Raw genomic sequence first — 17,272 nt, forward strand, 5'->3', positions numbered from 1 at the left:
AAAAAAAAAAAAAAATCACATCCTAGTTCTCCAAGTTTCTGTTGCAAGGCAATGTAAGTGACTGTATACATTACAAAAAACAGCTGGGTAAAGAGTTTCAGTTGCATTTCACTAAATTTGTTTCTATATTTATTAAAATATATATATATTTTAAATTAAGATTTTAGGAAGTTTAACATTTTATTCCTTTTCAGACACTACAGATCTTTTCGCAATGTTATTAAGAAACATGTAAAGGGTCATGTAAACTTTTAATACCTTTATCTTTTAGCTCTGTAATAATACAGCTGTACTTCCCCCTTGAAACCATAAACCTCAAGCATCAACAAAACTTCTTAGGGTTCCATATAAATTAAGTTTTGCAATCATTCACTAAAGCATTCTTTATAGACTATAACAGAATTTTCTCTGCTAACCAGTTACAATACTTGCACAATTGTGCACATACAATCATTGTTTATACTGGGAAGATACTGATTGCTAAAGCAAATGAGGTTGACTCAATGTTGTTAGTAATAATCACTATCCAGTGGTAACCCAGACTAAAGAAAAATCTATTACCAAGAAGGTGAAATACCAGCTAAAACATGGAAAAGCTGACACAATCTCTGAAGTGTGATTAAAGCACAAAGAGAACCAAGAGAACAGCTACAATTCTGTTTTTCTCTCTCCCATGAATTAAGATAGCAGAAATGGGACTCCGATATCTCTGCATTTATTTTCACTGAAAACTTCAAAACTCATTTTTGCTTTAAGAATTACAAAATCATTACTACTAGTTATTTTACCATGCAGACTCAGGCACATAATCTTTAACTCATGGAAAATATAGTAGCTGCTTGATATTAATTTTACAGATCCATTACAATACTAAGGTGTTTACTTCATGCTGAATTATTTATGGTTTTTAATATCTTTAACGACATTGTTAAAATTAGAATTAAAGATCATGATTAACTTTTTGCTTGCACGGTATTACTGCACTTAAACCTTATTGGATTGCACAGAACAGATCACTGACAGTGTATAAAGAACAACTGCTCATGTGGCTGCACTGTTTCCATACTATAAAAATGCAGTTTAAGAAACATTAAATATTTTCTCTAAGTATGTTTCCATATAAACAGTTATCTGGGATATCCCGAGAACATTACTGTTGCCAACAGGAAAGAAGGGATTCTGTATAGGTATACAGATATTTAATAAAATCCATTTGTTAAAGGAATCACCTATGCACTTCTGGTAACCCCTTGGGTCAAGTCATGAGTGTCAGGTGATGTCAAAAAGCAGAATGAATAAGTGTTTACTTTTTTACCCGAATAAACATTTCCAATTCATTTTTCCTTCTTTTTTCAATTCTTTCAGACTCTATTTGGCAGGTGTGACAAACATACAGATGGTTAACAGCTGGTCCTCCTCCATACCTGCAGTAAAAGTAAAAAACCATCATTAACTTTGTGGAAAATACCATGTAAAAAGATCATGCACCTACAGACATCGTGTCAGCTTCTTATAATACATAACAGAAACCTGATACATGCCAGTCACACTGATCCACAAATACCATCATCTATTTTCCTAGTGATATTCTGTTCTCCATCCTAGATCATAACCGTCTTCCAAGTTCTGACTGCCTAAAGCCAGTACAAACCATCTCAAATTCTGCTGTATCACATACTTCAAAGGACATTACTATGGGAAGAACATGTCAGTGAACAAGTATTCTGTTAAATATACATCATGTGTGATTTTATTAAAGGCCTCTAAGAAACAGCTTATGGATGAAACAACATACATGGAAGTCTGCAGAGGTACTGTTACTGAAAGGCACAGGAGATACAGATGCGTATGTGTGTATCATTATGAACACAGGCAGCATTTGCTACGCCTGGAAACTACAAGCCGGATAAAGAGAATATTCTTGAATGAGTAGCAGTCATAAGAGATACATTTAGTACAACAGAAACATCAGATTAAAATACACATTATAATAAGGACACTCCAGGTTCTACTTCCTAGTTGAGTATTTTTGTCAGAGCAGTGTTCTCTTCCAATTTTGTTTCTTTTTTACAACTTTAGATTTTATTCCAAAAATCTTACATTAAATGAGATAAAACACAGTGCTCTTAAGTATAGCAACATGAAAGTTCAAGGCATGAATTAAAGTGCAAAACATGAAAATTCTTAAGAGTGGAAAAAATTAAAAATCTGCAACCGAAGGTGTTGGTTTTTCTTCCCTTTTAGACTTGTATGTTTGTCGGTCCATAAAAAATGATTTGAGATAGTATTTTTTCCCCCAAAATACATAAGTGTTGTATTTTAACTGAAAAGCAAAGCATTATTTCAGTACGGCAGCACTCATACAAACAAGTTTTTTGGTATATACTCAATCATCCCAACTTAACAAAGACATACGTTTCATCAGTCACATACCACTTACATTGCACCTCTGAAAATGAAACTTTGTCTTTAGACTGCACTGATAAGTTCAGAAGTTTTTAACTGAAATAGGTCAAGTATGGATTATATACATTATCTCAAAGCAACTAGAGTATTTGGAATTGAAGTAATGCCACGTGAGCAGCAAAATACGTGTGTTTGGGACATGGATTGGCAACTGGCAACCTAGACAAATCTCCTTTTCCTTAATACTCTTTCAGTAAAAGTCAGCTTCCACCCAAAATGGCTTCTTCACCCTGAATTCTCACCCTCCGCAGCAAAGGTACTCTCCCATAATTCCCAGATAGCAGGAAGACAAAAAGTAAAACACAGTTGCTTCAGAGCTACTCTGTGTTGTTGAAGGGTGCGTGCGCCAGTCGGGAAGCCACACAGAACAGATAAATGTTTAGCGATTACAGTTCATACCTCTCTTCTACCTAGTAGATTACTCTCAGAATCTGGAGGACCCTATCATCTCTGAGGCTTCTGCCTTTCTATCAAACAATTGACATTTGACATGTTAAAACAAGTTTATAGAGAAGAGGAATTAATGAGACATTTAAAAACATTTTCCTTCAGATTTAGCAAAGATTTCTGCATACAGAAAACAGATAATGCCTTTGTCAGTTCAAATAAAAATTTGGTACATCTAGGAAAATGGAAATAAACTGGAAATAGTATTGTTTCTATTTTTCACTTGTGTCCATTGAAACTTTAAAACAAAAAAACCCCAGCCCCTTAGGTATAGTGCTTAGGTGGCAGGAACTTAGAGCTAAAAATATTTAATGCAAGTGCAATACAGAGTCCTTAAGGTCATCAGCAAAGCTCTTCTGCAGCTTTTTGTTACTTTAAAAGGAGACACGTCTTGCAAGAATCCCTTCTTTATAAGCAAGCACTTAAGCCTGACCTACATTAGAAAGTGTGGAGCAGTTACACGGAATGCTTAGATAGAAGTTATTTTGAAGCAGTACTGGCAGCTGAGGCTATGGATTCAAAGCCAACATAAAAGAAAAGCTGTCTCCAGCCAACAGAGAACAGGAAGCTGATACAGAGAGCTCTTTCAAAATACCTCTTGCAAAGTATACTTTGCTGACCTACTTTGTGTCATTTTGTACATACCATACACGTTTATTGGTTTAATACTCGAGTATTAGCCCAGTAACACACTACTTTAAGTAGGCTTTTAGCATTACTTTGCACAAGCAAATTATATAAATCAGCCATTTGCAATACCTTCACTTAGCTTTGTGCCTAGTGTATATATGTATTTTTCTGAGCCACTAGTTCTAAAGTCTGATGTGTCTGCTTGGCATGTATTTGCTCTCAAACCATATCACTGTTTTTTTTCCAGTTACAGTACAAAACTTACCTGCTATACAGATTATCCCATATATTTTGAGGTAGCATTACAACTAGGTCCTCTATGAAGTTAGCTTTGTGTGGAGGAACACCTGCAGTAGCAACAAAAAAAAACCAACATCAACACACAAAAAAAAAAAAAGAGAGAATTGCAAATTTTATTGGGGGGTTAGAAGGGAGGAAACTATGTTAGAAGCCTCTAAATAAATTAAAAACACAATCTTTCAGTGAATTCAGAGAAATCATGTGAAAAGTTTTATCACAGTATAATCTATTACTGTATTTAAAGAGACCACTCTAATTTTAGTCTTATTAGGCTGAAAAGTTTGTAAAAAGCAGAAGCAAACTGCTTCTGTAATGAAAGATTACAATTAAAGCACTACAATCCTTTCTAGATACCAATTCAATGCTTCTTAAGGTATACAATTAAAATGTTAAAGAGTGACTAATGTTTTGTTTATGCATGTAAACAGGTTAGCAAAATGTTTATTCAAATATTAACTTATTTGCTGTAGACCTTTTTGAATTACTTCAAACAACATGAATGCTTGAAAGGAGTGAAATCTTGAGGGAGGTAGAAACAGAGGTGTTTGCAGAATTAGAAGCACTGAGTTGAACTGCATGGTAAGCAGCAATGTGTTATGCAGGAATTCTTTTGCATAGGGAAAATTTAGTAGTTTGGGCACTTGTACAACAAGAGTCATCTGCTGTAACTCTGCAAAAGGAACGCCACAACCACAAGAGCTCACCTACACACTTGGCAAATTGCTATAGAGGCACAGTATTCCTATGTTAAAAGTTCAGTTCAGCAACTGGGGCAGCACCTACAGCTGCTAATCTAATACAGCTGTATTTTTCATTAGAAAATAGGTGTAAGAATACCAAATAGCAGTGACTTCTTGGAATGTCAGCACTCAAATACAGGTATTTTCCCAAATAAATTTTGCTTTAATCTAATTCTCTCATTTTTATTAACATTTAGCACAAAGTAAAATTTTTATGCTCCTATACCAAATATACAGAGTTACTACTCTATTTTCACACTGCTATGCAGTGAACGCTCTGCATCAGACCAATTTCTTGTTCCACAGCTTTCAAACCTTCTTGTTGCTTCTAGCACACAGCTGAGAAGATTTAGATTGGTATACCAGAGTATTAAGGATGATGACAAACTGGCAGGATTTTTAGAAATGGGAATATACATGTTTAGGAAGCAAGCAGGTATGCCAAACTGTTCCTCTTTAAGAATCAAGAACGTTTATAAACAAAATCAAACGTGTGGAGAAAAGAAAACAGGAGAACTTCAAACTATCATTTCCAGCCAGTCAGATACTAAAATGAGAGAAGTAATTTACTTAGAAGTTATAGTTCTAATTTAGCTAAGAAGTTATAGAAGTTATAATATGAACTTAGGATATTCAAATATATATATGAACTTGGTATACTGAAACAAGTGTAGAACTCTCTATAGCTACAGGGTAACAAATTCTTTTAAAATGATACTCAGTTACAGTCTCACCTCCATGCACACAGAGAAAGTCATTATTTGAAATTGGTCCTGGCTCTGCAAAAGTCTTGAATTTATTTAGCCACTGTCTGGAAACATAGAACTGCAGAAGACTTGGTTCCATCATATTCAGTAGACCTGATATCCTCCGTCTCTCTCTCTGTGCTTCTTCACTGCTCTTTCTATTACCGAAGTAGAAACCATTAAACAAACATACATCCTTTTATACAGTGCAAAATAATTCACTTTGTGAAAACTGTACTTTTAAGTAAATTACCTGCGCCAAATCTATACTTCACAGTTCTACTAGCGTGAAGTAGTTGACTCAGCATGTGAAAAAACTTGCACCTTTTATGCACAGTCAGAGCCACCATCTAAATGTGTGGCAGGAAACCAGACTGTCACGTTACAGACCCATGTGTCACAGGATTGGGTACAGAGCGGGAAGGGCAGCAAAGAACGCTGGCTGTGTCAAACCTATGCTTGCCCTTAACTCCGACAACCCACGGCACAGGTGTTCCATGCTTACAAGAAAACTTTTGCCTGCTCAGTTCAACGACTCGGAGACCCCCGACAGTTCCCATTCAACCTACTACCAGCCTGGGAAAGCAAATAGCTGGGACTACAACACAGAGAGCAGACTATACTGCAGAGTGCTTACTGCCCGCAGGAGGGGATGTGGCTCTGCCCACCTGCTCTGTGCATCTTGTGAGCTAAATAAAGCTTTGCAAGCAGTACTCCTTGGGCAAATGTTCCTTACTTACCTTCAGAAGTAAGACTGAACAGTAAGTGGATCAGGTAATTCCCTTACTTTTCCTGTATCCCCCTACTCTTCTCACTGAGCCTGTTGCTGCTGTCCAACTGGAAGTATCTCTGCTCTCCTGTTTTTAATTGAATAGCAGGTCTCTTCTCCAAAAGCATATTTGAACCAGTGAAATCCTCCAAAATTCTGATCTGAAACTTCACTTAGCATCACACAAAGCTGGACCACCTCTGTTAATTTATGGGGTCAAAGCTGACTCAAATAGCTTCAAATAGAAAAGCTTCAGACAGATCTAATGGCTAAAACAACAAGGTTAAAAGAGTACGAAAAAGCATATGCTATGAACCCGATTAAAAATACATTACCTGTTTAAATTCAGATCAAAATTATTTAACAAAAACTTTAAAAGTCTGAAAATGAAACTCAAGTAGGTAAGTTTGCTTTCCAGCTGTAATTTAAAAATGTATACATATCTCCTTTAAGATACATGAATATCTTTCTGAAACACACTGAAAGATGTACTTTGTGCATATATTCTTTTTTAATACCAAATTTTATGAATGCTATTCTATTATTCATTTTAATGTGTTTGCCCACGATCAGGTACAGAGTTCTTTCTTGGCCATACAGCATGGCTTCCACACGGCTTATAAAAGCCGTACTGGATCAGGCTCACAGGCTTAGCTGGGACAGTGGCAGGTGTGAGTGCTCCTAATGAAAGTTAAAACATCCACAGAACATCTCCCTTGTTGTGCAACTCTGATACAATCTATTTCAGAGTCAACTTTTAGTAGAAATTTGATCTCAACACCAGAAATCTAGAATTTTAAAATTGAGTTAAGTTGCTCTTATTTAAAGTACAAAAATTCCTTAGACTGAAGATAATAGCATGACTTCTCGCCTTTCATTTCCACTTCCAGGAAAAGACCAGCCTATAAATTCCCTGAAATTAAATTACAAGACACTAAAACCTCTGTTGTTCCACATCCCATCTGCTAAAGACTTTCCACAATTCCCTTTAGAGCTCTAACAGTTAAGAGTCTGTGTGCAAAACCTCCCCTTGTGCAGAATTCCTTTCCTCTAATTAAAAACAAGGTAATTGATGGCTAGTTCTAACAGCTGCTTGAAGTTCTCTTTCTAGTCATCTCAATACACTTTATTTATGCAGATTTAATTTTCATTTTAAGTTCCATACATGTTTTAGCAGTGACAGAGCAAGTGTTAAGGACATAACAATTAAAAGTCTCTCTCCAGCATAGGCTTTTCTGGTTGGTCAAATTCTTCCATTATAATTCTTGTGTGGCAGCTAATTTCTGAAAGCTACCCAACCGCTTAAAAAGGTATTTACATACCTGACTTACATGAGTATGATTGAACTTATAATTTCTTACCTGTAGAAGAGAACATAGGCTTCTGCATTTTGCACTGTGGATTCTGATACTTCTGTGACGCTCTGGTCATCAAATTCATACCACAAATTATTTAAATTGTTGCGACAATAAGCTATATAATGCCCACCTAAAGCGTTAGAAGCAAAAGCTATTAGAAAGTATTCAGAGTTGCCTATTTTACTCTGCAATACATGAAAAGGAAAAAAAAATGCAAGTCTAAAATGGGAGAAACATCATATCATTAGCAGACATGACCTGCACATTAACTTCTCTCAAACTCAGGATCAGCTTTTTTTTCTGAATTTCTATCAGCTCGTGGAAATTAGGGACACCACTTTCAGCATATTCTTGAATTCTTCAAGCAGCTTGTTGTCTAATGCACTCCTGAACCACAATATTCAAATCAAGAGTAAGAACTGTCTGAACAACTTACCTCAATCAGTTTCCACAACGAACTCTTTTTAAATCTTTGAGTGCTTTATAGATGTGTAACAGCTACATGATATCAAGACCATACTTAACTATGTTTTGAAGACTGTTCATAATATATTTTAAATTATTACTATTTTCAAACAAATTAAACTGCTGGTTATTAAATAAAAATATCTACTAAACTGATTACAAGAAACATCATTCAGCAAGCACTAAATGGAAGATGAAAAAGCATCCTGAAAAAATGGAAACAACTTCTTCTAAACAATGGATACCTTGAGTTTGGTGAGTATGAGGGTGTGGGTAACTTCTATAAAATTCTATCAAGTTTCTAGCTTTAAACTTTTCTTTCTCCTATTTTCCAAATCTTATAAATACTGAAAGCACCTACACAGAAACAAGCTTGACATATAGCAAAAAGATGTTTATTCAGCTACTCATCACTACCCATAAATAACAGTTATTGCCTCTTTTGGGGTTAATTGGCAGTGATCATCCAAGAGCACATCTTCTAAGAAAAGTTACTTGTGTCTTTGTGGCGCTTTATGAACTCTTTCCAAAACAGTAAGGCATACAAACCATCCAAACTCTAGACAAACAGCAGCTGTGTAGAAGAGCTGATCAACTGGTCATCTGATGGCAGGTAACATTATTTGTACATTTATGCTGTTCACATTCAACAGTGCATATAGTTTTTTTTACTTGATATTCCAGGATCTGTTAATTTTTTTTCCGCCTACAATTTTATTTAGGTATGCCATACAATTTCAAAAATGTGTCAACTCTAGGAACAAGCCATCTTACAGTTCAAGGTAAAAATCACAGCATTTATCTTTCACTTAATTAACAATGCTCTTCCATCTACGTTTCACTGCACGGATAACATCCTTAAACAGAAGTGCCAATATGAATATCAACTGCAAATCAACTGCAAAGACAAAACAATTTCATACTTACTGCTGGCAGTTCCATGATGGCAGATGACAGATAGAAGATCATAAGTCATGATTTGAGCTGGACTGTCCTTTGCAAGGAAGGGCTGAAGATCAAGGCCTTCCAAGGGAAAGGACACATGGGTCCCAATTTTTGTAGAAAACATAAGTTCATGTCTAAATCTTTTGAGATGAATGCACAATATCTGTAAGAAGGATCGACAGATTCACTCAAGAACTGTACATGGTACTATTTGATGTTTAATAACTACACTGTGTATGCCATCTTTTCCTTTTATCATCCCAAAAGGATGACTTTTCTCTACAGCCTGAGGCAACGATCACAAGCTCTATGTTCCACAGGTTGTTGGGGTTTTTTTAAATCAATTGCAGCTCAAGAAGTTAGAAATTAATTTGTAATTACTGAAGCCTTATCTTACTGACAGTATAAAAAACAAAACAGTCCTGAACAGTTACTAACACTGATGCAGTAGTAAAAAACATACCTTTTTTCTTCCTCAATGCACCTATTGCACAATCTTGTCAAGAGGGACATTAATTCTTCATGATTATTGCAGTCCAACTCATGTTTTGAAGTGTAAGAATGGATTACTTTTAAAATGTAAAGTTACAAGCATTACTTATAGAAAAGATTTCCAGTATGGCTGTGTTATTTAATTCTACAATCTACAGTATAAACAAGTTCTGCAGACTGACAGGAACAACATAGAAAACCCCCATTATTCTAACTTACTTTTCATGTACAAGGTTCACTTTCCTACAGGGTGAATAACCAAATGTAGCTCACATTCTTAAAACAAATGCCAATATGAAGATAAGCTTTCATCATATAACACTATAAACACAGTTTACTTCATGCAACTCATTAGTCTTACCACATTCCTAATCATGCAGAAAAAGTGCATGTAGTAACAGTACCTCAGGAAATTTCTGCACTTTGCAGAATTTCACTCCATTTCTTAACCTAAGCAAAGAAAGAAATAAAAATAAATAAAAAAAACCCAAATCAAAACAAGCAACACTTAGTTCTGAAAAGGTTTTACTTTATTGTGCTACATCAGCAAAAGTCTAAGCTGAACATCACTGTAGTAAACCCAAAATATTTCTGGAATGTAGGCTAGACGTGGAGTAGCCAAAATGATACAAACAGTGACACTTGGGAAGAAAAGACAATCTGTACTGCTGAAAAATTCAAAGCAGCAAGTACAGATAATCAAGTTCTACCTAGCTAACAGTTTTTCTTAGCATAAAGAATTTTAAGCTTCATGAAAGCTGATCGTTCAGCAAAAAAGAAACCAACCAGGTTTATTTTTAAGAAATTACCTACAGCAGATAACCAGTGATATAGCAAAGAATAACATTAAGGCTTTGAGCAGTCTTCAGAACACTTCTGTTTCTTGGTTCTTTAGTATTTGAAGCCATAGTACATTTATTTATTTTTAACACAATTAAGTGACCTGCTGCACATCAATTAAACCTGCTGGTAATATAGAGGGGTAAAAGCTTTTATTTTTATCAATCAAAAACAATTTAGAAAGCTCTAAAATTGTAAGGGAAATGAAAAAGAATTAAGCACGTTTGGTTTGCAATATGGAATGACAAGTCAGTGCTCCCTGACCACTGCACCTTCCTAACACTAAATTCCTGACAGCCAGAACACAAGGATGTAGCAAAAGATTAATAGTACTCCAACACGTCCAAAAGAAATAAATGCCTCTTGACTAACAGAGGCATTAAAGCACTCAAATGAAGACAAGTTAAAACAAACAAGGTAAGAGCCAGCTTACTTTTTACACCTTCCACAGCTGTACATGTTATCACCTGCCAACATCAGGAAGAAGAAAACCAGCCATTACTCTCTAAATACAAATACTTATCCTTCAAGCACATACATTCTATATGTAACAGTTTCCAGGGAACTTATCTTTAGGGTGCATTCAATATTTAACAGTTGTAAGAGTGTCGACCGTAGCAACTAAACAGAAAGGGTCTCAGGTTTTATGCTTTCAACTATGAAGCAGTACAGCATAATCCAAAGAGACAATGGTGAATAATTTAAAAGGGAAATAATTTACTAGGTCTAAATGAAGGTTATGAGAATGAGCATTAAAATAGTGGGGTTTGAAATTTTTATTAACCTTCAGCTGATACCATTTCATTCAACCAAATTCAGATTTACTGGACATTTCTAAAGCAGTTTTCATGGGCATTTCTCGCCTCGAATATTCAGTTGAGTGAGAAGCTTACCTTTTTGAAATGAATGATCCCATAAGAGCAAGGAATGACTGTATTACAGTCTAACAGGCAGCCTTTGCTTAATTGCATGAAGCTAAGGAGATATTAATCAGCTTATTGTGATAGGAGGAAAAAAACCAGAAGAAACATGTTTATGTAATTAACCTCTTACCCTTGAGCTCATCTCTGGCGAAAAAGGCAGCAAGACAATCTTGTAAGGTTACAACTGGACCCCAAAACCAGCTAGGAACACATGAGACAACAAACCTGAAACATCATTGACAGAAAAGAAAGAAAACCAACAAATGTTCTGCCAGAAGAGCAGAAACTGGAATTTCAAAGTAGATAAATAAATAAAACAGGGTAAATATTATTTACCTTTTGAAATATTCCATAAAAAAAGCTATCCATCCCTGGGGGGCATACGCTTCTCCACATGATCCTGTCTTGACTAGAGATGTCTGATGACTTGCAGAATGGAGTTTAGCAAGATCTTCCTTACCTGGAATAGGCAAGGACAAATCCTGAAAGGTCTCCAGAGTTACAGAAAGCTAAAGAAGAAAACAAATGAAACAAAATACAGTTAAGCTTGAAGAGAAACAGCAATTAAATTGAATTCTGTAAAGTTCACCAGTAACTATTAAGTCACCACATAGCTGAAAATTCCACTAGGTAGCAAATGAAGTATAAAATAAGGAGACGTAAGAATTCATTTTCTAAAACAGAGGAAGAAAAAAAAAAAACATTTGAGAGTGAACCTGCACATTGTTATAACAAACTTTTTCTTTTCCAGTCATTATTAATTATTTGTCTACCTACTAGTCATACAAAGCACTACGATTTTTGCCTTAGGCTCCAGTTACGCAAGCTAGTTTCAGAAAGCTTCAGTCCACTGTTTTGACAGTATTTCACTTTGACGTTAGCTTGACCTGATGTAACTGGAACCGCTGCAAGAGAGACCCAGCTGTGCATTTTCCTGCTTCCATGCTGGGTTTAATGATCACAGTCACAGAGTAAAACATCAAGCAAACTTATTTGTTTTTTGAACTTGCTCACCAGGTTACCCTGAGGTCTTGGTATTCTTAGATCTAAAACAAGGGAAGCAGTAAGGGCATTTAACTGCATCAGGCTTACGTTTAAACCTTATGTTGAGAAACTTGTCCCCAGTCCAAAGATTTGGTTATCCAATATTTGATACTATTGCTTTGAAATGGAAGTGGTCCACTAGACATATTTAAGTAACTGACTTTTCTAAAATGATCATGTGTGTTGTTCTAAGTAATTCTATGAGCAAATAGTACAGAAAGAAATAAACTGTTCTTATGTTGCACTACATCTCGCAGTAGAGGACAACTTCAGAAAGCAATTAATGATTCGTATCATCTGTGTCTTTACTTGGATTTTTTGAAAGACATGAATTTTCTTAGTCTCAGCCTACCTGATGAGACTGTTACAGCAGCCCAATTAGACTACAAACTTTTACGTTTCTTTGTACCATTATGTACCTAAAAACTTATGACAGTAGCAGGTATGCATTAGGTTATACCCAAGTGAAGTTGAAGAGCAAGCCTCTTTCTCCATTCTTGTTGTAAACCAATTCTCAAAAAACCCCACCAAAACAAAACATTAAGAGCTAGAACTTCCCCTCCTTACTCACCCGATCACAAGTCAAGCACTGTACTGAGCTTATTATAGTCCCATCAAATATATCAGAGATAACACTCCTGTACTTCTTGCGCTTCTTCCTTTTTGGTGATGATACAGTCGAAACTGTAAAATTACAAAAACAAAATGCTGAAAGTAAACTAAGATATAGCAGATTCTGATTTCCCACAACTTTGCATAATATAATTAGACACCACACATATTTAGGGTTAAATTATAAGCCAAGCCCTGTTTTCTATTAACTAAATATTTCTTAGAAATACTACTAATACCAGGCAATTCATGGAGGTTCCTCAAGTAGTTTGTAGAGTACAAAGACCACAAAATTTTCCCTCTATTTAAGTAAAACTCAAACTGCTGGTCTTGAAAACTATAGCTTACTGCTACATGATTTGTCTTGGCAAGAATTCCCCAGGACTGAAACTTAAAAGGACGCATTCTATCTGATATTTAATTTGATCACGTCTTTCCAGGAAGTTTTAAGCATGCTGGGCTGAAGAGCTCATACACAAGCTTATTGTATCACAACACTGATGACAGTGGGTTGGAGTAAATGTAGTACTAGAGTCCAGCCTAAGAGCAGCCTACAAAAAAAAAAAAAAAAAGATAAAGTAAAACTCCAAGCTCCCCACTCAAATCCACTACTAATTAGGTAAACACACCAGAGCAGTCTCTTGGGCTCTATAGATTACTGGAATGGTAGGCTGAAATGAAGACCACAAAACCTCTTCTGGAGTCAGTGTATTACCCAAAAGACCACTCAAAAGTCTCGTAGGAGTCAAAGGCAAACTCTGCCAAAATGCTGACAGCCAGTAACAAGCCAGGCAGTGAAACATGGAAATAATTACAGTGAGAAGGAAACTGAATTACTCCAATAAATCTTTCACATAAAACACATCCTCCCAAGGCTCCTTTGTACATAAAGAGTTTGCCCGTAAGCAAGTACTCTTTTCTCTTCACTGTCCAGCATTATATATTGTCTCTGTATCATCCCATACCAAGAAGTCTGTCCAAAATAATAAAAAGAGTCTGAATTTAGAAGTATCTCCAGCAGAAAGAACGGCTGCTAGAAGTCATCAGAAAACCCCTCTTTTTCACAGTGCATCATACATATTTTATTTATTATGGACACAAACTGCCTCATAAAGCCTTTTGCCCAGAATTATGTAAGGCTCCTTTCAATCACTTATTTTGTCACTAAACTGCTTTAAGATGGTTCTACAGTCTTTATTTATCAGTAATGTGGAAGACGTGCTGTATTTATCCACACTGACAAACAGCAGGAAGAAATGCCATCTTAGAATTGTGGCACCCCACAGATACCATGTGCTTTAAGCAAGGGGGAAATGGAAGAGAAGAAGGGAACGGGTGCATTGTAACTAGGTGTCGGCCCCCAGACACAAGCCCCAGGCACACTAGGGAATTCCTCTAGTATTATGGGGAATTAAAACCCCAACAATTTCTGAGCTTTCAAATGGCTGCCGCGGTACTCCCCTAGTCCATTCTATTGCTTACATATCTGTTCCCTCAGTACTCAATAAAGATGACCAGGAGTTACATTATTAGGAAGTGGCAAAAATCAATAGTCAAAGATTGGAAGAGACCTTTGGATATCACCTGGCACAGTCTTCTTTGAACACACACTGTTCAAAGCAGCTTTAGTTGAACTTTGGAATATCCAAGAACCTTGGGGTATCTCTGGGTTCCTGCCTCTGTTCCAGTATTCAACCATTCATTGGAAAGATTTTTTTCCTTCCACCTAATAGAAATGGAAGCAAGGAAGCAAGCTGCAGAAAGGAAAATTTCTATTTGCTGCATGGCTTCAAGGAAAGCCTGGCTCTGCCTTCTCTATACTTATAATGCTGATGACAGCAAGAGTTCCCCTTTAGCCTGTCCTTCTCCAGGCTGAACAAACGCCACTCTCTCAGCCTCTCCTTGTACATGACAGGCTCCAGCCACCTAGTACCTCTTCTGGCAGACTCACTTCAGTTTGTCTAAAACCTTCCTGTAACGGTGGAGACAGTAGTGCATGACAGATGTAGCATCAAAACTGCTGAACAAATGAACCAAGGAGATCAACGATTTAAGCCCATTAAATCATTGTCATTCAGCATCAATGCTAAAGCATTAGAAGGATAACATGAACATTTTCAGAACTTATCCTGGACAGCCTGTTGAATGAAAAAGCATCACACTATTAAAGTTGCGGGAGTTGTTTAGTTTGGTTTAATGCTAGCCTTAAAAGCATGTTCCGAAAGACAAGCTTTTATCAAAATAGTCTACTCTTAGCCAAATGAGGGAAAAAAAATAATTATATATTGTTCCTTGTGCCCTAAAGCTGCACTGTCTTGTATTTAAAGGCAGCAAAAGTCTAAACATTCTGGATGCTGATAAATATATTGTACTGTGGAACGCACCAAAGGAAATACTCTATATTGCAGAGACAGTAACAACCAGAAAGCAGCTAGCATTTACAATCTATCTACAGTATAGGTACACATGGCTCCTTAGATCTTAGTAGACTAAAAACATTGACTTACTGAACCTTCTGCTGATGAACCAATGTGCTTGTTTTCTGTAAACCATCACCTTTCTGAGGGTATTAACTTTTCACATTACCCCTCTCTACAAACCAGTGCAATTGAGAAAGCTGTCAAAAAATATTATTCCACTCTCCCAAAGCAGAGGCAAATACAATCCATGCTTCAAAAGAATCAGGACTTTACAGAAGTAAAAGGAGTCTTATCATATGTCCAGCTTAGGTAATGCTTCCTCTCACCACCAGTGATAAGAGATTAAAAATAAAAATAAATCCTTAGGAACAACATTGCATTGCTACACAAGACACAACAAACAACAAAACGAAAACTAATACTGAGAAATTCAGTACCAAGAAGGAGAAAATAAAGGGCCTATACCTTTTTTGTGGACTGGTGCCAGTGAAGAGCACGATGAGAATGATTTTGGAGGACTGTTTGATAAGCGTGTGTTCATCCCTTCATTCGATGATGGGGTTTGGGCTGCAGATATATCATTCATGTGGACATCACTGATGTACTCTGCAATTAATATTTGCATTATTTTATATATTCCACAAAAATATTTACTACAGGATGAACAGACACAATGGTCATGCAATTTATTTAACAATACTGTAAGGTCACTGGCCATTTAGAAATGAAGGACAATTTCAATTCACATACCTTTTATGTTAAGAACAAAATCAAACCCCCCCACTCTTCTGGGTTATCTGAAACCTTACCCAATAAGGCTAAGCTTTTTAAAGGTCTTTAGCTTTTCAAAGGAATTCAAATTGAATTCAGAACATCTATACTGAAAAAATAAATTAAAAAGGTGCATTGTTTACAAGTAAATCCACCTATGCTATTTGACCTCTCTACTGTATTCTACAACTCATTTCCACTCACAGAGATATTCTGGCTAAGAATTTCATTATTTCAATCACATATTAGTAATGTATTACCTGAGAATCTACTGTGTATCTGTACTTTGACAGTTCCCTGATTATTTAAAAATTCAGTGGTCTCTGAAGCAGTGTTTGTTTCTTTTTCCAAGTCTTCCATAGAATTTGCTCGTTTAAGCTTGTTGCTTGGTATTTTTTCTTTCTGCCAGTCTTTGGATGTGACGGAGTTGTTATCATCATCCTGAATTAACATGGTTGTCTCTGCGGGATCCTCTAGGACAGGTTTGAAAATAGCATCATTTTCAGTTTTATCATAGGTACCACAAGATTCACGGGGCTGAAAGCCTACATCTGACTGGCTCTTGTCTTCTTCCATACCCTCGTCTACACTCATAGGCTGGGCATCTTCCAGTTCCACAACTGGTTCTTTAAGTTCTTCGTGAAGCAAATCCATTAGACAACGCAAAAATTCTTGTGCATCCTAGGATTTTAAACAAGTTTTACAATATTATTCCATTATATTTGCAAGATATTAAAGTCATATCAGGAAAAGATACAGATAAATAAATGAAAGCTATAGCTGGCTGTTAAAGAACAAGAAGGTAAATTCCTCTGGGCCAAGTCTAATGTTCAAAAGAAATTTCATTTCCAGGCCACACACTTGTTTCCTGCATCTATTTCTTGCATGTCACAAGTAACCTTGTCATACAAGTTTCTCCCAGAAATGCTTCAATTCCCAAAAAGTTTACTTCTACAAAATACTGCCATAGCTTAGATGAATGATAAATGTAACTGAAGCAACTACCAACAGTGCGGTCAGACTGCAGCTTTGCTGCTAATGGAACATTTTAGAGACAATTTTTTAAAACTTCACACAGCATCTACAGCAAAGCAACCACAGCCTTGCTTTCATTGGACATTGAAGTACTTCATTAAAAAGTATTATGGTGTACTTAGCTCGTCTTTCCAATTGCATCATACTGTCATAATAAGATTTTTATTCTTCATCTCAAGCCTGGACAAGATTCCTCAACTATCAGTGTTTCCACAAAGAGCTGTTGATTATTACTACTACTCTAATCTGTGTTTGGAAATAATCTTAAA

The 17,272-nt window shown here is 36.1% G+C and overlaps 1 protein-coding gene across 10 annotated transcripts in view; it reads right to left on the minus strand.

Annotated features, from left to right (window-relative positions):
- The window catches only part of USP33 (ubiquitin specific peptidase 33), a 42,632-nt gene that overhangs the window by 4,717 nt on the left and 20,643 nt on the right, over positions 1 to 17,272 (minus strand). For 5 of the 10 annotated variants that reach the window (XM_080406886.1, XM_080406887.1, XM_080406883.1 and 2 more), the window contains 12 exons: positions 16,229 to 16,649; positions 15,663 to 15,803; positions 12,737 to 12,849; positions 11,458 to 11,630; positions 11,252 to 11,355; positions 10,632 to 10,665; positions 9,763 to 9,808; positions 8,849 to 9,029; positions 7,460 to 7,586; positions 5,318 to 5,487; positions 3,809 to 3,890; positions 1,316 to 1,424 (listed from right to left, as the gene is read on the minus strand). In XM_080406886.1, the coding sequence (XP_080263012.1) occupies positions 1,316 to 1,424; positions 3,809 to 3,890; positions 5,318 to 5,487; positions 7,460 to 7,586; positions 8,849 to 9,029; positions 9,763 to 9,808; positions 10,632 to 10,665; positions 11,252 to 11,355; positions 11,458 to 11,630; positions 12,737 to 12,849; positions 15,663 to 15,803; positions 16,229 to 16,649 (1,701 nt within the window). Of the gene's footprint in view, positions 1 to 1,229; positions 1,425 to 3,808; positions 3,891 to 5,317; positions 5,488 to 7,459; positions 7,587 to 8,848; positions 9,030 to 9,762; positions 9,809 to 10,631; positions 10,666 to 11,251; positions 11,356 to 11,457; positions 11,631 to 12,736; positions 12,850 to 15,662; positions 15,804 to 16,228; positions 16,650 to 17,272 lie in introns of all 10 variants that reach the window. The other 5 variants (XR_013931208.1, XR_013931209.1, XR_013931210.1 and 2 more) reach the window with 5 other exon arrangements.

The sequence above is a fragment of the Falco punctatus genome (genome assembly GCF_963210335.1).
Source record: "Falco punctatus genome assembly, chromosome: 11".
NCBI classification, from domain to species: domain Eukaryota; kingdom Metazoa; phylum Chordata; class Aves; order Falconiformes; family Falconidae; genus Falco; species Falco punctatus.